General features: G+C 45.0%; 8 protein-coding genes across 8 annotated transcripts; 3 read left to right on the top strand and 5 right to left on the bottom strand.

The window, feature by feature from the left end:
* Positions 1-3,232: 3,232 nt before the first annotated feature.
* On the bottom strand, positions 3,233-5,053 carry TGAM01_v206613 (hypothetical protein; the record flags this gene model as incomplete). The annotated part of the gene is made up of 5 exons (XM_024549907.1): positions 3,233-3,610; positions 3,665-4,192; positions 4,250-4,494; positions 4,570-4,954; positions 5,006-5,053. 5 exons carry the CDS (start codon positions 5,051-5,053, stop codon positions 3,233-3,235), a joined length of 1,584 nt encoding a protein of 527 aa, XP_024405381.1.
* Positions 5,054-5,649: 596 nt separating this feature from the next.
* Positions 5,650-6,209, bottom strand: TGAM01_v206612 (hypothetical protein; the record flags this gene model as incomplete). The annotated part of the gene is made up of 2 exons (XM_024549906.1): positions 5,650-6,048; positions 6,105-6,209. The coding sequence occupies 2 exons, from the start codon at positions 6,207-6,209 to the stop codon at positions 5,650-5,652; spliced, it is 504 nt and encodes a 167-aa protein (XP_024405380.1).
* A 2,155-nt stretch (positions 6,210-8,364) lies between these two features.
* On the top strand, positions 8,365-9,114 carry TGAM01_v206611 (hypothetical protein; the record flags this gene model as incomplete). Its single annotated transcript, XM_018801631.1, has 1 exon — positions 8,365-9,114. One exon carries the CDS (start codon positions 8,365-8,367, stop codon positions 9,112-9,114), a length of 750 nt encoding a protein of 249 aa, XP_018664946.1.
* A 905-nt stretch (positions 9,115-10,019) lies between these two features.
* Positions 10,020-13,339, top strand: TGAM01_v206610 (hypothetical protein; the record flags this gene model as incomplete). The annotated part of the gene is made up of 4 exons (XM_018801632.2): positions 10,020-10,129; positions 10,183-10,285; positions 10,335-12,306; positions 12,882-13,339. The coding sequence occupies 4 exons, from the start codon at positions 10,020-10,022 to the stop codon at positions 13,337-13,339; spliced, it is 2,643 nt and encodes an 880-aa protein (XP_018664947.2).
* Positions 13,340-13,466: 127 nt separating this feature from the next.
* On the bottom strand, positions 13,467-14,471 carry TGAM01_v206609 (hypothetical protein; the record flags this gene model as incomplete). The annotated part of the gene is made up of 1 exon (XM_018801633.1): positions 13,467-14,471. The coding sequence occupies one exon, from the start codon at positions 14,469-14,471 to the stop codon at positions 13,467-13,469; it is 1,005 nt and encodes a 334-aa protein (XP_018664948.1).
* A 1,385-nt stretch (positions 14,472-15,856) lies between these two features.
* Positions 15,857-17,533, top strand: TGAM01_v206607 (phosphatidylserine decarboxylase; the record flags this gene model as incomplete). Its single annotated transcript, XM_018801634.1, has 5 exons — positions 15,857-15,912; positions 15,992-16,354; positions 16,414-16,492; positions 16,595-16,766; positions 16,857-17,533. 5 exons carry the CDS (start codon positions 15,857-15,859, stop codon positions 17,531-17,533), a joined length of 1,347 nt encoding a protein of 448 aa, XP_018664949.1.
* A 291-nt stretch (positions 17,534-17,824) lies between these two features.
* Positions 17,825-19,072, bottom strand: TGAM01_v206608 (phosphotransferase enzyme family protein; the record flags this gene model as incomplete). The annotated part of the gene is made up of 1 exon (XM_018801635.1): positions 17,825-19,072. One exon carries the CDS (start codon positions 19,070-19,072, stop codon positions 17,825-17,827), a length of 1,248 nt encoding a protein of 415 aa, XP_018664950.1.
* A 498-nt stretch (positions 19,073-19,570) lies between these two features.
* Positions 19,571-20,605, bottom strand: TGAM01_v206606 (hypothetical protein; the record flags this gene model as incomplete). The annotated part of the gene is made up of 1 exon (XM_018801636.1): positions 19,571-20,605. One exon carries the CDS (start codon positions 20,603-20,605, stop codon positions 19,571-19,573), a length of 1,035 nt encoding a protein of 344 aa, XP_018664951.1.
* Positions 20,606-22,202: the final 1,597 nt, after the last annotated feature.

The raw sequence follows: 22,202 nt of genomic DNA, 5'->3' as shown, positions 1-22,202 counted from the left end.
TCAAGGCAAAGAACATAATGAAAGAGAAGAAATATACGGGATTTCTTCGCACAGCTGGTATCTCCGTCAAAGGCCCAAAAATCATTGGACCAACACCATAAGCGAGGACATATAGCGACAACCCAAGTTCCGATGCCTCTGGGCTAACACGAAAATGCTGTTCGACTCCTGGCTCACAAGGAGCAAACAGTGCACTAGCAATATACGTTGCCCAAGTATAGCCGCAAACAACGAGTGTGATGAAAGCCTTTTTCCCTCGTGACCAGTGCTGCGGATTTGCGGGGTCATCTGTGGTATACCAATCCACAAGGATGACACCGCCTTTTGTCTTGATATCTAGCGGATTGCTTGGCCCAGTTGGGCGTCTCGTATGATATCGTACATCTTGTGAGGCGCAGTCCTTGATTCACAGAATGACAGAATACAAAGAAGCTTGATGTTTTCCCCCTCCTTATTCTTCCAAGCTGTGAGGCGAAAAATGGTTCTGCGGAGAATAAGATAACTCAGCGCATGCTACAACATTTCTGAAACGACAAAACAATATGTGTAGATAGATATGCTGATTTCTGGCCAGTAAGCAATATATAAAAGTGCCTCATGTAAGTCATTGTACAATGGCATGTGCGCAGGACATGTACGCACGGCAAAACAGCTATTTACCAAACCTCGCAAAGAAATAAGATGCTCTGGCACAATTGCTACTGTTGGATAAACATGCAAATCCCTTTTAACGGCCAACGTGGCTATCCTGGCATTTAGAGGCGGTAATCACAGGCAGAGGTAGAGATTGCCGTTCGGTTCCACTTACCGCTGCCGCCTCCGCGCCCGAAATACTAGCAAGTAAGGTCTCCCACCGGCGGCGGGAAGTCAGCTCCTCGCTTCCGGGGCTCACAAGATAATCGGAGATTTAGGAATGGATGTGCCGAATTTTTGTTGATTATGCAAACTAAATAGTACATTACAAGCTTCCCATTTTCCTAGTTGAATAGGGGACACGCATTAGCAACTTCCTATTTTCTTCTCGTTCTAAGTGATACTTTTCTCTGTCTATGAACACTTCAGATTACTGATTTAAAGTCAGTACGACACCTAAGGGGAGCAGAATCCTAAATGCACTATACAATTGTCCAGCCAAACAATGTGACTATTAGTATGTTGTATCTACCTGAGAGTATACTTGGAGTGAAAGCACAACGAAATATTACTATGACGAAGATATGAAGAACGATATAAATGATACGCATACATTACGAGTAGGTAGTAGTGCTTACAATAGCGCTTATTTACCCGATCCCAATGCAGAAATACTTGTTTCGTTCAGGAAGCTAAATTGTTGATAACCGTACGCATTGCTTTCAGTGGAAAACGCTAGGCCTACACATACTTAAACTGGAATATTCCTAGAGTAGCAAGTTGGAATAGTGACAGCTATATGTATTTTGCCTAGATCTAAGAGAATATTTCAACTCGGGCCAGAACAGATGCATACATTTGAGTCAACATATGTTATCGCTCTCATAATATACGATTGACAACTATATATCGGTAGCGTGACACCTACTCACCAAACCCCGGTTTATTTTTCTCCAGAATCATCGTGATACCGAATGGATCACTCCTCTCCGGCTTTTCGCTTCCTCTGAACTTGCTCTCCGCATCTCCTGCCAACACTGCTCGATGGCTCACCTCAATAATACTCGCTATAGCTCACTTCATCTAGCAATGAAATACCATTATGGTCTATCCTGTGCCGAACGTTTGCCCCTTGATCAAGCATCTGAGATGCACACCCGAGTGACATGAGTTTGTCGCTAAGTTGCGCTCAAGATCGACGCACTTGTCTTTGCATGGAGACACTGCGCCCTGGTATAAACTTCAATAAGTTAACCTAGCAAGCGCAGCCTCGCATTCTTCTTGTGCTGATTCTTCTGATACGTCAAGGCTGGCCTGAGAGGCAGATGCCTCGGGTAAAGCCACTGCCTTCCGGGGTACTAAAATGAAGCGCTGGCAGAGCAAAGGTCTATCCAGGCACTGAAGCAGTAGGTCAATCAACAAAAAAAATGTCTCTGCTGGTAGGGATATGGTGCGAAAGCTTGACAAAGAACCGAACTAGGCTAGATTTGCAGCTGTCAGTAATGGTGCAAATGGCAGCTTTCTCTCTCTGGAAATTTCTTTTTTGTGTGGGCTTTGGGAGCGCAAAATCACTACCTACTTCAGCCATATGCATAGCGCGTAAAGCAGCCAGCACATTGACCCTTATGCAAAGTTTGCAGATACGCTCATAAACTTAAATACTCCACGCTGAGGTCATTAATCAGGCAGAACAATGATATCTCAGTATCTAACGTTTTTTTTACTTAAATGATTCGAGTTTAGAGATAGCGCCGAAAAAGTTTTTAAGATAGGTTTAGAAAAGAACAACCCAAGACGCTACAGAGTAGTACCAATAAAAGAAAAGATCCAGTGAAAGTGAGCGACGAGATTTATCATGGCCACTGTCAACAACATAGCTACAGCGATAGGAACAAATTCGAGCGTAATTGGATTATAAGGAGAAGCTTTGAGGGCCTTTGGTTAGATGATGGTAGAACAGATTTATATGAATAGCATTGAGAATAAAGCCTGAATAACATACTTCTATAATAAACTTAAAAAGGTGTGTAAGAGCCAATAGTTGTGTACTTACCAAAGCCCCAACGGTTGTGATACCCCTAGTTGTATGTGCACATCGGCAAAGTACACACTGAACATTGATAAGCCAGGAATATAGCAATTTATGGCATGTAGCGCTGAAACTTGCAACGAAGGGCTCAAAACTTCCAGCTCCAGCAATCATAACAGATATAGTGTGCACAAGTATGTCAACCGCAACACCTACAAAAGGGAAACAAGGCAGGAGAAAAGGTAAGCCTAATACAGAGACAAATTTAGCATGTCAGCCATTTGCCCAATCACTAAAGCGATCTATGACCTCTATGCCCTGTTATCTCCAAACCCTCGTGAAGTAGATTATTCAACCTACCGAAAGTAACATGCTAACCATTGAATCTGGCAATGTTGCATCTCATCTATTTCAGTATAGGCGGCTTAACGTGGCATAAAGAGAGTAGGCTGTGTCACTTGAAATGTCAAAGTTACAGAGCTCGACGCCCTTGTATTTTGATCCTATCCAAGCCATGCATTTACCCTGCGAGAAGGCCTTATTCATGGATTCAATAATACAGTTATTCTGCTAGTCTAATCCATGACGGTTATTAATCCAAGCCACAACATCAGACGCAGTCTGCTTTTTCTGAGTCGATGCAAATCTGGCCTTTTGCACTACCCACATTGAGAAAAGAGCGAAGAGTCGTCCAACCATTCTTCCCTGTAAAGATATTTGCGGCTGTCCGGACTTTCTATACTTGTACGTGAACCCCAGAAGCTGGGGAAATGATTCCAGAATTGTAGCAGCTAAATTGTCGACCTGTTCTCGTTGCTTCTGTATGACGGACTTGTCAACTTCATCCAGCTCATCTTTGCCTTGTAGTACAGAGGCACTCTCAATGGTTTCCACCAATGACTCTCGCAATACAATTTGACTGGAAGCATGGAAATTCCAGATATAAGCCTTGATTTATAGTTAGTGTCATCATATGTATTGCGTTTTGTATGAATCTCCTACCAGCCAGATATCGTCGTAGCTAAGAATCTGCGAGTATTGTAGGCGCGGGATTGGATAGCTATGAACTTCATCAACATCCCCAAAAACTACAATATTTTGGGAATCCTGTTTTTTCGCTCTCCACGGTTCGGACATTTCCGACATCCATTGCTCGATGGCCGAAATGAGTTCTTGCATCTCCTTGGCCAATTGGGTTATTCGGCCTAGCTTTTCCCGTCGTGTCGTCTCGTCATCCTCATTCGTATGCGTGAGAGATTTTGACAGCGCAGTAAGAATATTCATATGTAAAACATACGAGCAGATGCGCAAGTCTGGCTGCTCCATATTCAATTTGCTCACCCATGCAATTTGCTGAGCATCAGGGTGTTCAAAAAACAAGGTTTGCCAAAATTGGAGTCGATAATGAGTCAAACGCCAAAGCGAAAAGCGGCTCGGGCTATACAGCTGTCCATCATCCCTAGAGCGCAAGATATGTTTAATGGCTTCGCCATGTGGACTGAAAGGATCATTTCGACCTAGATACATCAACTAATATTATCCCACGGTTGTTAGTGGAGTTATGCAATTATTTGGAGAATGTGATACCTCAAAGTTATCAATTAACAGCATCGAAAAAAGAATCCTGTCGTCCCCAAGATTTTGCTGGTCGTTGATTACTGTTCTCATGCGATTCAACGCAGCACCGTAGTGTTGTCGTGACTTGGTGTGAAACGAGATGTTTCCAGTATTCTCGTTTCTAATATCTGCAAAAGCCACAGCGCGGACCGCAAGCCAAAGGACTGAATCTTGCTGTGCACTTAGAAAAAGCATAGGAAGCTCATGCATATAGCCTAAGTATATTATGGTTAACAGAATGAGGAAAACCAGTATTTTTCACTGGTTTTGGCCAAACAAACTAAACTCACCTGGCGATCCTCCGTGGTTACTGGGATGTAGCGTCCAGTTAACAAAAAATCGCTCTACGGCTCTTGTCTCAACATCCCTTCTTAACGGCTCCGGTACTGTTGCAAGTGCATGATCGCTAAGCCACGAATATTGTTGTTGTAGACGCGATGAACCGATCGTTACAGCAGCCGCTTGGTGTGGCCAGCCCTGGGAGACAGAATTTGAAGAATTTGAAGTGTCCCATTGTGGAATGAAACCCTCTCCCAGTTGCCTCCTCGCACGCTGAGAGTTTCTCCTCGCCACCTCATTCTCATCGCGAAATACGAATACAGCATCTAGCGGAAGGCCAGAGCAAATGAGTCCCTCCTGAGTACAGCGTCCGCAGGTGGGACGGTTGAGATCGCACTGTCATACTGTGTCACTATACGCACTTGACAAGCGGAATTGGTCACGCACCTTGGCGTTTGCAGCTTTGCATGCCAGGCAACCACGGCCTCTATTCATGGCGGCTAAGCATTGAGTTCAAAACACGAAATACGCTTGACACTGCAGAAATTGAGTTTTCATTCTTCGATTTGACCGCTGCATATAACTGTGGGAAACACTGACGTCAGCGGTTCTGCGGCTTAGCCCTGTTCGCTGATTACAGCGGGCATGGGGCAATTATGCTTTGAATGCCAGCAAGCTAAACCCATCCACACGCGTCAGATGCCGATTCAAAGTTTTATGTGCTAGCAGGCACTTGATAGGAAAGAAACACCATGCGTGAATAGTTTTACTCTGTGGGAATAATACTTTGAAAGTCCCAGTTTGAGAATTCGAAAGTTCTGTTGTTTTTCACAGGTAGAGTCCCCAACATCATAGGATACAGATTATAGACATAGGGCGATTTACCGCAGGTAAGTGCTTATAGTATAATAGTCAATGACTAGGTAGTTGCGAGGATTTTAGGTAAATGAGTACAAGTTCAGCTCTCTTCCAACGTGAGACATGGGAATAGGATTTCAATTATTTGCGCTCTCTGTCTACTAATGGATCGGAGAAGATGTTGCCATCAAAGCTACCTAGGTACTCGAATGGAGCACAATTCTCCGCACAGCCTAGAATCCGGTTTTTGCGTGCTGTGGTATTCCCTCAATCTGTACCCCGGCTAGCCAGTTGGCTCTGGTGTCAATAAACTGCTCAAACTGTGGCTTCAGCTTTGATCCATGTAGGTTGAAGTCGTCTACAGTCCCAATTCTCAGGATGCTCATTCCTGGAAATCTGCTGCTCCTCCTATACATCAAGTTCCCACAGACCGAACAAAAACTGTCTTCCATTGTAGCTCCTGATGCAATAGTTTTGTTTTGAGCCCATCTGGTCAATTTGTCTTCGCCTCGAACATGCGTGAGGCTCTTGTCACTGACTGTGAAGTTCGAACAAAACATGGAGGCACTGAGTTTGTGGCAATCACTGCAGTTACAGACGAATGTGTTGATCAAATCTTCGCCTTCAACAGGCTAATAAGAATACACATCAGTGATATAAACAGCAACGTCATATTGAGATAACTTACAAACGACAATTGGACAGTGCCACAGAGACAGGTCGCTGTCGCTTTCCCGTCTGCGTTGACACCAGACGCGCCGTCCGATGGAAGAAGGATGTTGGGCTCCGTCATTTCTACCTTGAAGAGTGATAAATTTTATTGAAATGCTTGGATTATGAGTAGTGTATAAAAATCAACGACTTCACTGTATAGCCAAGGCCTTTTATAAACATCGAAAGCCGGGTAGATGAGTAACCATCTGAACCTTCTCCACGTCCGGTTGACGCTAGCTGAGCCCGAGTCTAGACCTAAAAAGGCGATGCGTTTACCTATTCGGGATACCATGATATCACGCCCAAGATAAGCTGTGACGAACACCAAGCACAAGAAAAGTTCGGGCCGATGTGCAGACACCGATCTCTAGTTCCTCGGTTAGAGTACTGAAAGAACAGCATTCGTAATGCAGATAGTATAAAGCGCACCATTTATTTCAATAATCTCGTAACTGTTTCTCCGAATAATTGAGAATTACGAGTTTGATAGCATGATAAACAATGAACTGTCTTCCAAAATTGGAGCTGCTCCAGCCACAGACACAACGTAATCTAAACACGAAGAAAAATGCGCATGGCCAAGAAGGGTAGCTTGGGCCAATAGACCCAACATGTTCTCCCGATCTGATTACAGTTAGCCAGATAGATAGGTATGACGAATTTTATGAGGCGGGCAACTAATATCGTGAACTAAGCCCGCGATCTTTCTATAGTAACGGGGGATGTGTTGGAAAAGCTCAAAATTGGCTCATCGTGCTACTTGACAAGTTTACAAAAGTTGAACTGTAGATTTGCAGGCGTAAAATATAGAGTTCCTAGCTGTATTGTATAAATGGCCACTTTCGATTACTTCTGCGATACCATAATTTTTCCCGAGATACCATCGTTCTCATCGGCAATGTTTTCGGTTGTGCAGTACAGCTCTTCGTGCCCGATTGTGGTTTGCTAGTAGTAGTTCCAAATCGAGACTTGTGATAGTAAGTAAATGACCGGCATCATATAATAATTGAAAAAGGGCGTAATTGCTTATCATATCCCTGACAAGTAGCGTACAACAAGCCTCTGCAGCTGCCAAAAGAGAGGATGCTGCTCTTTCGAGCTTATGGATCTCATAGAGATTGTGCGTACCTGAGGCATTGTCTCTAATCCTATAGCAAGTGAGCCAAGACTTTACACGAATAGTGAAAATACCATTTGATTATACCAAGCGTGACCCAGGATTAAGAAACCTGCATCTCACTCAAAATCTTGGCGAGGAAGAAAAGATTGGAATCGATCTGGATTCACACAGAAAGCCCTATTTCTTGCTTGTTCATCTTGTAATCTAAACTGGTTTTTTCAACCTTATGCCTCTTTAAGAGCTAAACAAATCCAACAATGCCCTTTATTTATATATAATATTTTTGTTAGAGCTGAATGTGTCTTTATTACCTGATTTAACGCGAAGCTCACTTCGTGTATACGCGCCCCTGTTAATTTCCAAGCTACCAGCTGCCAAACTTGCGTATTTGAATACGCATCTCATATCTGAGGAAGCAACCCCAAGCGAATAGATATAGGACAGGTGAAAATCGGAGCAGTCATAATCTCTGTGACAGTGATAAGATGCATGCTGGTTGCTCCATATTTCTTTTAAATAAGTGAAATATTACCATGAATCCTTTAACAGTCGTCCATCCATACTCCGCCTGCATATTAGAGCAAGAGTAGATTGCGGGGTGAAGTACTACTAGTATGTGCATTTGACCGAATCACATAGTTGGTTTATAGAGAACGTGGAACTCTGAGATAGCCTCTATGACATGTCAGCAGCATGTTTACGTGCTACGAACTGCGAAAGAAAGGTAATGATGTGTGGAGAGGAGCCCCGAAAGCAGCTTATTTTCCGGAGACACAACTTGTCCTGGCAACATGTTGTTGTAAGTCCCTTTCACGGTATAAGGCTGTTGATACTAGTGGTAATGCAAGAGTTGGCGAGAATGTATTATTTAATATCGTATTAAAACTGTGCTTTGGGAGTAGAGCCAGGGGCAATTGTACGAGGGGATTACCCTTGCGCTGCGTTGGATGCCTAGAATAAAGCCCTAGTCACCAGAGTACAGCCCCTCATTTTAGAAAGAATCCCCACATACCTTAATTGGTGGCTAGAGATCTTGTCACTTATAGATTCCCTCTCTCCTTCTTCAACAATCATAATCGCTGAATAGACGACGATACGAATTCAGCTTTCGAACATGGCGACTAATACCGTTTATGTCGTGACTGGCGGAAATCGGGGTCTCGGTCTTGGAATTGTTAAATCCCTCCTTGCACGCTCCAACACGATTGTTATTGCAACAGTTCGAAATGAAGACGGAGTTTCGACTCTTACACGGGAGACGACGGCGGCTCCAAAAGGTTTAGGTAGCAGCCTACAAATCTTGCAGTTGGATTTATCGACGATTCGATCCACGGCCGAAGTCAAAGAGGCTTTCAAACTCGATATCGATCGCATTGATGTCCTGATCAATAATGCTGGAAGAACGTCGCCCATGGTACCGGCCACCGAGACGACAGCGGAAGAACTTCGCGCGGCCTTTGAAGTCAATACCATTGCGCCTCTACTCGTTTTCCAAGCTCTTTGGCCGCTTTTACAAGAATCACGGTCGCCAAAGCTTGTAATGGTTACTTCCTCAGTCGGAAGCATTGCAGACATGGAGCCACTTCCTGGTGGCGCGTATGGCCCAAGTAAGGCAGCTCAAAATTGGCTGACAAAGGCCTTGCATCTGGAGAATAAAGATCGCGGCCTCATCGCCATTGCACTTCATCCTGGCTGGGTACAGACGCGCGCGGGCCAACTTGTTGCTGATCAATGGGGGTTTGCCTCTGGGCCTCCAGACACGATAGAGTCCAGCGTGGAAGGAATGTTGAAAATCATCGACGAAGCATCTAGTGAGAATTCAGGGGTGTTCATTACACAAACCGGTCAAATTTTGGGCTGGTAATGCGCCTAGGATTGCAGTGGGCAAATTCTCTTCCATATTAAAGGCAAAACGTTAGTAGAATAGTGGAAAATGGGCGAAATGTGAACATCAACACTATTCCATCTCGGGTCAAACAGCATGTACGGCGTGATGTGCAAAATTGTTTGAATCCGAGCACTGACACTGCAAAGCGTTGGCGCTGAGCGTGGCGTCCACGCGCAAGCCACATTGAACACTCTCAGCTCCTGGTCCGAGTGGCAGATTTTCTGCGCTCAATCGTTGGTAATAACAAAGTAGCAAGCTGAACAAACAACATTACGTATTCAATTATCTTTTGACCATTCTCTTTCATTTACAAGCCTCAATTTGGAGAAAATTCAGCCGCGTTGTAGCACATAAGTGACGTAGGTAGTATAGCTGGGCTGGCCTCTGGGCTGGCTACGAGACACATCAAGACTTGGATGCCCAGCTGTTCAATGTTACTAGTGGATATGGCCATTTATGATAGCTGCAAGTATTTATATCGCATTAGAAATAGCGACTATTAAAAGAGGCCACTTCTAACATGACCCAGTCTTGGAGACGGTACAAGAGAGTTTGAATCCCAGCTGTGTAAGGCTTATTTCTTTAGGGTCCTAACTCGCTTTTGTGCGTCACTCAAAAGGGCCATCCAGCAATCCTTTACCTCGAAGTCAGTTATTGAACGCTTCAAATTGCACTTCCAACGATAATCTGACAATATCCTGCAGAACAATCCAAATCGAGCATCGAGCAATACAATGTCAAACAAAGCGTTCTCTACTGCTGCTGCTAGTCCTGTTGCTGGAGCTGGCGATGATACAATGTCCGTTGCTGTTGCATCTGCAGTTTCTAGCGAGAAACTTGAGCTTGTCAAACCAACTACGCAGGACAGAGGCGCCCTCAGCATGGTGACTACAGTAGCCACTACAATTAGAGAAGCCATCAGCTCGTCATTTACCGTGCCTTCCACGCAACTGATGACCGTTCAAGTGCCGGGAACCATTATTGATCCAAGGTGCGTTGCATCATAAGGCCAGCGTCTACTTTATATATGCTAATTATACTTAGTGAATTTTGCTGGAATGAAACCATAGATTCGATCAAACCGTTAGGCGTTAGAATTGCCGAAGCTCAATTGGTTGACAACCAAATCCCAATTAGCAAAGTAATGGTGGGTCATCTTTGCTCAATTAAAAGGATCAAAGAGCTGATGTATTTAGATCCACCGCACTGGGAAAAGTGTTTCGAGAAGTTATCTTGCTGCCTTGGACTGCTTGGTCTCCGTCAAAACCTCTGTCTCATCTAGCGAAGATGACAGGATGCTGACTGGTCGTCAATCCGAAATTCGCGATAGATATACCCAGGCCATGAACTACTTGACGACAAGCGATGATAGCGAATCCGGAAAATCGAGACTGCAGACGTATGTGGAGAAGCAGGAATCTTGGAACCAAGCGGTCGAACGTTATAACGAAGCTCAAATGAGACACCTGCAGACCATCAAGGAAAAAGGATTGACCGCAGAACAGCAAGAATATTCGTTTCTTGAGTGGTTGCAGCTGAATGGTCGCGATTATAAGGCAGCCATCCAAGCCAAGTACATGGATTGGGTTGTGTATGGGCATAAATTCCCAGTCGAGTTCAATTTTGGACTAGTTGATCTCGCTTCTGCCATGAAACGGGTTGAAAGTAGCAAAGAGGCGTTCCGGAACCTTACTCTACTGGCTGCCGATGGCGTTACTGAATACAACAGTGTCAATCTTTTGCCTTCAAACTGGGCCAGTCTGGTACAGCAAAAGATGGATGAGTGGCAAAAGTTCAAGAATAGCCCCTCCATAATCGAGCTTCATGCAGAAATCAAGCGGCTTCATCACATTTTGATCTCCCATCAGGGTCTTTACGATGCTATTAGCAGCGGCAAATTTATCCCACATCAATTTAGTGAGACTGAAAACAAAGCTAGTACAACACTACGAGGCCATTATGAACAAGCTTACGCGGATGCCGACGCAAAGAAGTGGGCTCAAGAACAGATTTCTGCGAAGGGTGTCGAACAAATTATGGCAGAGGGCGCCAAAATACTTACCGGAGAGAACAAGATATCTGCAGGTAAGGACAGCAAACCAGCTGTACAAAAAGAAGACAACGTACCGTCAACATTGGCCGGTGACATTGAGCATAACGTGGAAGCATTCATCAACCCTTTTGACGCTATAATCGCCGAAGCGGATACCTGGAACAAAGCATTCACACCTCGGAAAGCTGGAGTCATGCAGGCCGTCGATGACGCAGGTAAAGAAGAGGCTAAAAGCTATGTTAGAAACCGCATTGAAACCATCACACGCCAGATTGAAAAGCTTGAATCCAAATTGAAGAGAGTGAGCTCTGAATTGGTGCCTCTTCCAAACACCATTGTTGTACCAGAGGTCTATGCAAATGGCAAAATTGTCGACGATCATGAACTGATCGCCAATAGAAGGCTTTTGGAAGACTCAATGGTTAAGGATTCATCGCCATGGACTCGCATTACAATGAAGGTAGCTGTATCAGAACATGACTCGCTCAAAGCGGTGAGCCAATCTGCTATGAGTGAAAACTTTGGCGTGGGATGGGGATTTTGGTCAATGGGAATCGGCGAGTCCAACTCATACCCTAAAGACGAGCCAGATTCAGCCATGGACGACCTCGAGGTTGAGGTTTCAATGGATTGTATGGTCGTCGACATTGAGCGCCCTTGGTTACAAGCGGAGCTCTTTGCTGATCACCAACTCGATGCTGCTCCGGGATTCACGATTTCGCCTGGGCATGAGGTCTTACGCGAGGCCGTGGAGCAGGACTTACCCGTGGAGATGTCTCATGCACAATTTTGTAGTTATCCAAGTGCCTTTATTGTTGCCTCTAATGTGGAGTTGGAGTTCCATGGCAATACCGCGTGGTTAGAGAGCAGTCTGGAGGCATCAGCAGCAGAGGCCAGGGCATCAATTGGCTGGGGACCCTTTGTACTTGGTTCTAGCTCTTTTAAGAGCTCCAAATCAGGTTCCAAATCACGCATTCAGAGTACAGAGACGGGTGTACAAGTCAGTCTACAGACGCCACAGATTATTGCATGGACACAGGAGCTCTTGCCAGCGCTGCCAAAACGCACGGCAGGGGATTTGGGCTTATCTGAACTGTCATTAGCCGAATTCTCTGGTTAGCTTCATTTCAAACAAAGTTCAAACTAAATTGACAATTGTGTGGTATATTCTTCGAAGAAACTTGCACGTACAGCTCTCAGTAAATTTATTGTTGTAATCTGTATCCATGAACATAATGAATTACTTGTGAAGCAAGAGTTATCGGTATTCGGTCATATTTGCCTCATCTGGAGAAAGAATCACAGCGGTAAGAAAACACGCTCGTCATTGTTTGTTATTCCACTCACGACGACGCGAAAAGGTGAGAGTGTGTCGATGTTTCTGTAGTGATCGCAAACTTTAATTATGGCGGCTACATGTTGCGTGAATAATTTTTTTCGATGATTGTATATAAGTGCAATCGTTCAATAATCCATCCCATCTAAACAAAAGGCAAACGTTCGAACATCTTTTCATTCTTCAGAATGCCTAAATCTAACCGATCTATCACGGCGCCGTTACGTGAAGCATTATCAGAGTGCTTCCAATCGATTATACCATTGATTCGACCTGATATGCAACATGAAATGATTCTTGTGGGCGGTGCAGCTAGCGTGGCTCACTCTTCTGCATAGTATACCGAAGATATAGACATTTTTGCCCCTGCTAGTGTCCTCATCGAAATCTGGAAGGCGATTGAGCTTGGTGCTGCTGGGTTTAGTTTCGAAGATGATGGTCGAATTGCTTTTGACTCAAAACAAGATTTCCGCATCCGAGTAGACCTTGTCGAAGCAGGTGGTGAATATATCAACCAGATATACGCCACAGTACCATACTTTGGAGCCTCTCTAGCATCTAAGGCGGATCTTCTCAGACTAAGAGCAACAACGATAGTAGAACGCCAAGATGATGGAGATATGACAGATTTTCGATGGCTACTCGAAGAGGTGGCCAGAGATGGTGAAAGTCTTCCAACATTAACTGTGAAAAAAATTGGCGATTTGTTGGCTGTTGGTGCACAAATCGGAGTACTCGATCGTTTGATCCTGGCTGCCATTATGGGCACACACAATGAAGATGCTGCTTTGCGGCTACTCAAATTGCGATAACTCAATTGGATATCTGTCTTTCAGGGTATAACTCGATCAAGGTGGCATCTGATTTAATTACAACTACTCTGGTTAATATACGTATCAAAAGTAAACAGCTATTGGCTGTAAAACACTTCCCGCTTCATTAAATCTGTGATGCATTCGCTGGTAGCTGGATATCGACAACCCAGGGGAGTTGATCTAGGTTGTCGTGGCCTTGACTTGCTGCGTTGATGAATAAAGTCTTTCCATCTCCCAGAGATAACGAATCATCGCTAGAGGGGCTGACTTGGCAATACCCACGTAAATTATGTTCCGTCACTCTTCCCTCTCTCATTTCCTTTTCTTCTGGTGACTCGAATCTTGATCCGCGCATGCTCAATAGTGTCTCAATATTTGTTGATCTGTCGTTATCAATATCAGTGAAGTGAGAGGGAGTATTCGAGATTTGGGATCTCCACGTAACCAGTTTTGCACCCCATCCCTCGTGGACATGCCCGAAGCAGTGAATCTTAGGCTGGGCTTTTGCTACAGCCGCAAAGAGCTGCGGGCATCCGATTCTTTTTCTCTCTGCAGACATATCCATCATCCCGTACGGTGGCCCATGAGTAATGACAATGTCGATTCCGCGGTCGATACTAAAATTGTGAATGTCGCTGTACTGGAATCCCCATTCGCTGGATGATATTGTCGATGGTGTACAAGGGCTTGCATACACTTTTAAAAGAGCGCCGTTTTTAAGTGAAAATTGGTGCGATCCCTCGTCGAGAAAAATTATGCCTTTATTTTTCGCTTCATTCATGATTTCTCGAGCTGCGCCATAGTCACCATATTCTTTTTTGACCACTGTATCATCCAGAGTTTCCAATCTGGATGCCTCAGATATCTTCTTCCTGAAAGTGGGTATGTCGAGCGCAAAATCATGGTTTCCGGCGATTATGAGTTTGAGAGGTGCGTTGATCACTTCCATTTGACTAATACCTGCCCTGAACTCGTCTAATTTGGAATGCTGGGTGAGGTCACCACAGTGGATGGCCACATCGACAGGTACGTTAGCGTCGACCGGGAATTTCATTCCATGTGTATCCGAAATGATGAGAAGGCGTGTGCTGATACCGCAGTCCGATTGTTCGTCGCAGCTCGAATCCATAGTTCGAGCACGAATCAAGAGGATATGGCTATGGGGAAAAGATATTGGTTCGAATTGTGAGGTTACAGCTCTGGTATGGCTAAATTGGAAGCTGATGAACATGGAGCACTGCAAGAAGAAGGTCTTCAACATTAATAGTCCGCCGAGGTCTTGCCTGCAAATTGCTCTTGTGGAAGCGCGGGCAGGGTTGTAGTATTCGTACTATTTTTTTTTTTCGGTTTGCCTTTGTGCGTTAGGTACCTAATTCAGAGCATCAGAACGCAACTTTATTTCAGCGCAACCGAACAGAACCCAACAAACAGCGAGGCTTTTAGAGTTTTGGCAGTAGCTTTATAGTGGCTTTCAGACTAAGCCCTGTGATACGCAAAGAAAGGTAAATAGAAAGTGCACAGACATGTATAATATAGCAAGGTTTCAAATTGTTGAGCAACAGATAATTTTCCAGATCTGCTATAGGCTATCGAAAAGACAATGCATATTTAATATCGCTTTAGAGAAACGAACCATGCCAATCGTCACAAAGATCCAATAAATCTTAGGCTTCAGGCGGCTGCCACATGTTTATTCAATGTTGCTTTCCGACTGTTTAGCGCAGCGCCACCTGTGGACGAAAGGGTAGGTATGTAGGCACTCCGAGTAACGATTCGCTTGTCGTTCTCAAGATTGCAGATTCAACACCAATGAAAATGGTTCACTTCTCCTCAGATAATGCAAAGTCATACGCAGCAGATAGTAGACTAATAGAGTTGGGTTAATGCAGAAATTATATCAGCGAATGTCAATAGCGTGTGAAGAAGCGACCACATATCTATGGCGTCAACAATTCGGTTGATTAAATACGCCTTCAAGTCACAGCCATCGCAATACATACTCGAGTGACCGAATGAAGCACTACGAAACGGATAGGCCCACTGTGGAATTCTACAAAGCACAGCGACTTCTATGACCTATTTTCTTTTCCCCGAGCATAGCAACATGGCATTGTTTCATGCATCCGCAAATCTGAAGATGAAGTATATGACCGCATCGGCTTTGAGGCACCACACTAGCTCGCGGGAAACCGGCAGCTTAGCGGCTGACGATCGCGTATAACGGAGCTTGATGCACTTGTTTTGAGAATCAAGCTGAATCTCGATATTACTATTGGGCGGCGTCCACATCACCATTGCATCATTATCCTGTTAGCGAAATCGCGCAGCCACGCAGAATGGACTGATGAATCTACAGTCCGGCCACCGCACGTCATGCCATGTATGTTAATAGAATATATAAGGATAGCTCAAATCCTATATAATAGGTTATAGCATAGTTCTTCAAGTACACCTATTCATTCACAGTTTAGCCGTATAGCTTCTACGTCTTTATTCATTGACTCTTCATCCGCAATGGTTTGGCAACACGGCGATCACCATGATATTCCAAGTCAATATCGCGTCCACAAGTATGAACACATTGATTTCTTGTTATCTTTTGTGGTGAATTTTGGGAGTTAACCTTTTTTTTTCTTCGTAATTGTCTAGGCCGGGCGCCTGGCTTCCAGCGGATCATCGTGTTCACAGGGAATATCTTCGCCGCGTAACTCATCACGTCGACAAGCACCCTGACGAAAAATTAACCCCGGCTCTGCAAGAGTTTAAAGAACTTATTGAAGGCAACAGCCGAATCTATATGTACTTTATCCAGATGTTTGAAGAGATTCCGAACAAACGGCCGTACTGGAAGGATCCCACAGGCACAAAGCAAATTCGTGACTACCAGCATATGCTACAGGTGCTTAATCACGTTGTCTCAAGGGCGCCGGAGTGGACAGATGCAGCCGAAAGTGCCGGCGTGGTAGGAGTACCCTTTTGCGCGATCCTTGATTATCCCATGGGTACACCAAGGTAAGAATCTCGGCATGCTTTACGCCACAGGCGAGATGGCTTATTAACTCCGCTTTCAGTGGCTATGCTGCATTCTTGGACCCGGACGTGAATAAGGCACTCAAAAAGGTTTTGAATGAATGGGGCAAGTTTCTAGAGGTAATGCTACGCAACCCAGTTCTATTTGTCATTTTCGACGGCGCTTCGTCCCACCAAACGATAACAAGCATTGACAGTCGGCTGACATGAATTTGACTGCAGACGCCAAAATCAGCAGAGGCCTTGGGTGACCACAAGCAAGGCTGGTTTGGCGAAACTGGCCTAAACGATGTTATGCAAGTTGCGAATGCTCCTTTGAAGTCATCCATGAAATTTGAAGAAATGTTTGTATGCGAGCCATCAGCAAAGTACTACGGCTACAAATCTTGGGATGGTAAGTGTATCATAAACTCTAACCTAGCCTCTAGCTTTTTTGAAGCACAATGGCCCAATCGAGGATGGAAATACTAAAAAAATTACGCAGACTTCTTTACACGCAAAGTACACGATGATGCAAGGCCTGTGGCATCCCCAGATGATGACAACGTCATTGCGAATGCATGCGAATCCAAGGTGTTCAACGTTCAACGGAACGCGCAACTGCGAGACAGGTTTTTTGCCAAGGGCCAGCCTTACTCAGTGCTTGATATGCTAGCCCACGATCCACTGGCTGAACAATTCGCGGGAGCAACGGTTTATCAAGCTTTTCTGTCTGCCCTTTCTTACCACCGCTGGCATTCTCCCGTTTCGGGAACGATTAAGCGCGCGTTTGTCCAGGACGGCACATACTTCAGCGAACCTCTGTTTGAGGGTGTTGCAGATCCTAACAATCATGGGGAAATCGATACGAAAGGCATTACAGTTGGTCAGGGCTACCTCTCCGCGATGGCAACCAGAGGCATCATTTTCATTGAAGCAGATAATCCTGCAATTGGCTTGATGGCATTTATCGCTATTGGCATGGATGAAGTCAGCTCGGTCGATATTACGGTGAAGGAGGGGCAACATGTGAAGAAAGGCGACCAGACCGGCATGTTCCACTTTGGTGGTTCGACGCACTGCTTGCTATTCCGCAAGGGGGTTAAGGTATCTGATTTCCCCGAGGTCGGAAGGAACGAAAACGTTCCAGTGCGTAGCAAAGTCGCTGTCGTTAAACCCTAGATGATGTCTATAGGTCTGCAGCTCCATTTTCAGGTCTTTTTGAGAGCGTAGAGAGGAGCTACGCATAGGAACGACGCTGAATGATTGCGATTTGCCACGACGGGCTGTCTCGTTCCGATATGGATACATTTTAATGTCAGATAGATGCTTAAACTTGAAAGTCTAATACAATAAATATACTGCTAATTTATCAATCTGTCGAATATTGAGTGTTGTTTTATTAGTGTCGATCCAACCTATGAGCCATCCGTTAGCTTTCTATATCTCGATAGTCGCGTCAAACGACCTGCTCTAATTGTTGGTAATTCGTTGTTGGCGCTGAAGCCAATCCTTCCAATCTGCATCCTGAGCAATGAACCTAACTCTGGCCTCTAACCATTCTGTATTTCCCCAAAACCCCCACGAGGCCTGAAATCGACACCAATCCACAAGTGCGGTTTCCCAATGTCGAAGAAAATCGTCCCAATCATACGCAAGCATATCGCGCCGAGGCCGATTGCTCATGAGGATAGACCAGTAGTGCTTGAGTAATATCAACTCATTTTCGTTCATTTTTAACGAAGAAGGGATCGGTTTATGGCTCGTGAGCAAACTGAGCGGCACAGAGCAAGTAAAAAGCTTCGCGAGGTCACACACGCCCAGCCCAATGCCCGCATATTGAAAGTCAAAAAACACAACGCCGTCGCTGGATTCTGTTGAAAAGAGATTTTCAGACTTTACATCTCCATGGATATATGTCTCAAAGGGTCTACCGCGTGGTATTAGAAAGTCAGCGGCAGCTTCAGCCAAAGATGGCAAACCATCTGCTGAACTGCAGAATATATCAGACCATTCCGAGAAATGATCATGCGCGAGCAATTTATATTCCTCCTGCCTAGTGGCGAGATATGTATAACCGCCATTCAGCCAGAGATTTGTGCCACCGCATTTGGCGTCTGTTTGGCGCCTCGCAGCTTCTTCGAGGGGTGGCAGAAGAAAATCGCTCAGATCTTGAGGCAAATGAGCCCAAGAGCTACTATGGAATTTGGCCAGCCATGACAGCGCTGCATATACCTGATTGCTCGATAGAATTGCCCTTTTTTCTCCCGCAACGGGGAACTCAGGTCTTAAATCGTTCAATAGAGTAGCCATTACATGGTCAATGCCGGCATCAATGGCTTTTTGCCGCATGCTCCGCGTCGAAGCAAAGCACTGGGCCACGGGGATACTGCTGGCGAGGCGAGGCGCAACTTCATCATAGAAATACTGCTCGACCTCATAGCTAAACATTTTGCGGAGATGTCCTTCGTCTCCTGTCTTAGTGGGAGGGTGGACTATTTTCAGGACGAGGCGGACGGTACTGTCTTTGTCGTTTCCCTGAGCCTTGGACAGTCGATGCCACTTTTCGGGCGCGCAACTGGCAGTTGGTTTGGCCGCGATGGCACAAATGTGGCCATAGCCCGCCCATAGGCCTTGAATGACTGTGCATGAAATCAGTTCGAGGTCTAGCCAAGAAAGCATAATGGCGGCAATGCGGTTCGGCTCATTATGCTGGCTCATGGTGATGGTGATTTGGGTCCGCAATAGAGCTTCTGTATTTATTCAAGCGACAGGAAGGTTGAGGTTCTTTAGATTTGGGCGCTTTACTTCTTTCCTACTCGATACAGATGAAAATTATCGTGTATTATGTAATCACTAATCTACTCTTTGCAGAGCACCTGCTTAGGTACCGCAAGTAGCGTGGGCTCTCGGCAGAGGCTTAGATACTCTGTAAGTGCAGCTTCAAAGCCCGAATAACGCCTCCAGCAGCTCTACACAGAGTCTTTAGTCAACATGTTCAAGTAAGTCTTTAAAAGCAAAAAGTTCTTTTTCATATAAAACGCTCGGATTCATTTAAGAGTATCAAAGCTACTTATTTATATACATATACTGAATAGTCAGTCCAACTATATACTGATAAAAAGGTGTATCATAGATCGTGCAAACATGGTATCTCTACAGAAAAAAGCCAAGATATATACTGACTTCAACGCATACTATTCTTCCCTTCATATAACTCTAACCAATGCGAGTAAGCAAGTTGTCGCCAAAGGTCCAGTTACCCGCTCCATCCCAGTTGATTGACCACGTCATCAAGCCCTTCAGAGCACCGTTGTAGTGGTCCCATGCTTGTCCCACCAAGCTTGGGTTCATATAGCCACCGCCAGCTCCTTGTTGAGCGGGCAGACCAGGTACTTGCATGTCGTATGGGATCTTGATTGTGGTGCCTTGGATAGTAAGTCCTGCATTCAAGCAATCAGTCTGGGCAATGAATCCCGCAACAGTGCCGGCTGCGTATGAGTCGCCAGAGCAACCGTAGTAGTCGTCGTTGTAGTATTGCATGTTGAGCCACCACAGTCGGCCATTTTGAAGATATTTCTGAATGATTGGTAGGTATGACCCCCAAATAGAGCCATACGTGACGCTACCACCTGTAACATACGGTGTCTCCGGTGCCATAGTCAAGCCAAAGTTCGAAGGCATCGCAGCAAGAACACCATCAATGATGCGAATCAAGTTGGCCTGGGATGTAGAAAGCGTGTTGATGTTTCCGCTGCCGGTCAGACCGGTCTCAATGTCAATGTCAATACCGTCAAAGTTGTACTGCTTCAAGATTGGTACAATGGTTGCGATGAACTTGTCGGCGACTGCACTAGAGCTGAGGTCTATGCCAGCAGCAGCGCCTCCAATTGACATAAGAATTGTTGCTCCAGCTGCTTTAGCCTCGCACATTTCCTCTGGAGTTGCGACAGTGGTATCAGGAGCCATGTCGTTCTCCCACAGCACTGTGCCATCTGACAGGATAACGGGGAAAGCGGCGTTGATCACATTGTAGCCATTCTGTTTAATAATGGGGTTTTCGATTGGTGTCCAGCCAAATCCGGGGTGAACGCCATTGGATGCTCCATCCCAGTTTTCCCAATATCCCATCAGGACTTTGCCGGCCGGCTTTCCCTTGAGTGCACATGTTGTACTTTGTGCAGAAGCGGCGCCAATCAACGTCGATGCGATGGCAGGCAGCAGCAGAAAGCTGGCGTCAATGAGGCGTGTCATGGCTATAAGTCTGATAAGATATAAGATGAAGTAAAACTGGTAAATTATATATTCGAAAGTTAATAGGAAGTATAGATCAGATCATACACTTTTAAAGCAGAAGATGTGAGCTTAAACTATTCCATTGATAGGCATATGCGGTGCTTTTATAGAAGTCATCCCCATGATTTCTTGGCTTCCTGATACTCTTTCTTTGCTTGCCTATTCTAAGAAGGTAGTATCATGGCTTAGTCTGGTGAGCTAAATTGCCTTTTATGGACCATCCGTTTTGTCGAATGATAGCCTTACATTCCAGAGATAACTTCGCTCGCTGAATAAGTCTATGTGAGTTGCTCACCTGCTTTAAACGTACATACCCTTCAATCGCTTCTCAGCTCAATGTAACGAAGCACGCTGGACGCATTATGGTATTGAAGTCATGCAAAAGATCATTTGTTTGCCCAGCCTGTGACACCCACCGAGTACATGGATCAAGAGCTTGGCGCATGTTTCTCATTTCTCGCACTCAGTGTCGTTCGGCGCGTACAGTCCGGATAACGGAACAAACAAAAGCACTTATCTTATCGGAATATAAAAACGTATGCATTAATAGGAAGGTGAAATAGCAAGCTGCCCCCCTCGTAGACGCGTAACGTAGGATCCTGTTGCGGCATAGAGCAATCTGGGGCAGTGGTTAATAAACACTGCTCCAGCGCCTGAAGATGGAAGTTAGCAGTGTAAGGGGCTGTAATCGCAAACGCGGAGACCCCCGAATAACTTGCACTAGTATGGGTTTGAAACTTGTGACTTAGTCATGGGTTACATTCTTTGGCGACTAGAGAGGCATGTAACATCGACGTGAGGCATCTCTGCACAAGAGATCCTGCACTGCTCTGGTAGCACGTGCCTTTCTTCCGATCTGAAGAGAACATGAAATTACATGGCTATATAAAAATTACCGTACTGTTTTTTCTTCTTTCGTGAAAAAGAGGGAGTTAGAACTCACAAGTGAATGAGCGAATAAACGACTACGACTGACGCTGACCCCACGAATCTTGTCCCGTAATCTAAGGGCCGTAGATCACCTACCTATGGCAGTAATTTGTCCCACTACGCCTACCGTCTTGGGCTTCCAAGCCGGGGTCCACAGCATACAAAATCGGTCTCTTGTTACTGTTACCAGTAGCTGTACTTTCCTTTCCTGGATAAGCATCAAGATGTTGTATACTACTAACTTGAGGCTTTCCTTTAGCCATTAATCTCTACTTTAACCGCACGAAATTATCTGCGGTGACTTGCTTGGTGCCGTAAGCGTGGGGACGGGTTGTAACGTTGGCACTCTATCTACGAGACAGAGCTTTCTTGGAAATCAAGACTTTTTAAGCTTTTCTCCCTCTCTTTTTATCATTTTACTCTTCATTTATATTATTCCAAAGAATAGGATTGTAACATTGTTACTCCAAGACAATTGAAGATGAACGCTAATTGCAAAGGACGCCCGCAGCTACTGCCCAGCAAAGCACAATCGATGGGCTTCTCAATATATAGATATGTAAAAGAGGAGTAAAGGTTAATAATCATCAAGAAGAACTCTTAGATTTGCTATCTAGTGCTCTCA

This window comes from Trichoderma gamsii, assembly GCF_001481775.2.
Source record: "Trichoderma gamsii strain T6085 chromosome Unknown Scaffold_22.2, whole genome shotgun sequence".
Classification (NCBI taxonomy): Eukaryota; Fungi; Ascomycota; class Sordariomycetes; order Hypocreales; family Hypocreaceae; genus Trichoderma; species Trichoderma gamsii.
Note: the sequence above shows the minus strand (reverse complement) of the source record. Positions and strands in the feature narration are given on the sequence as shown.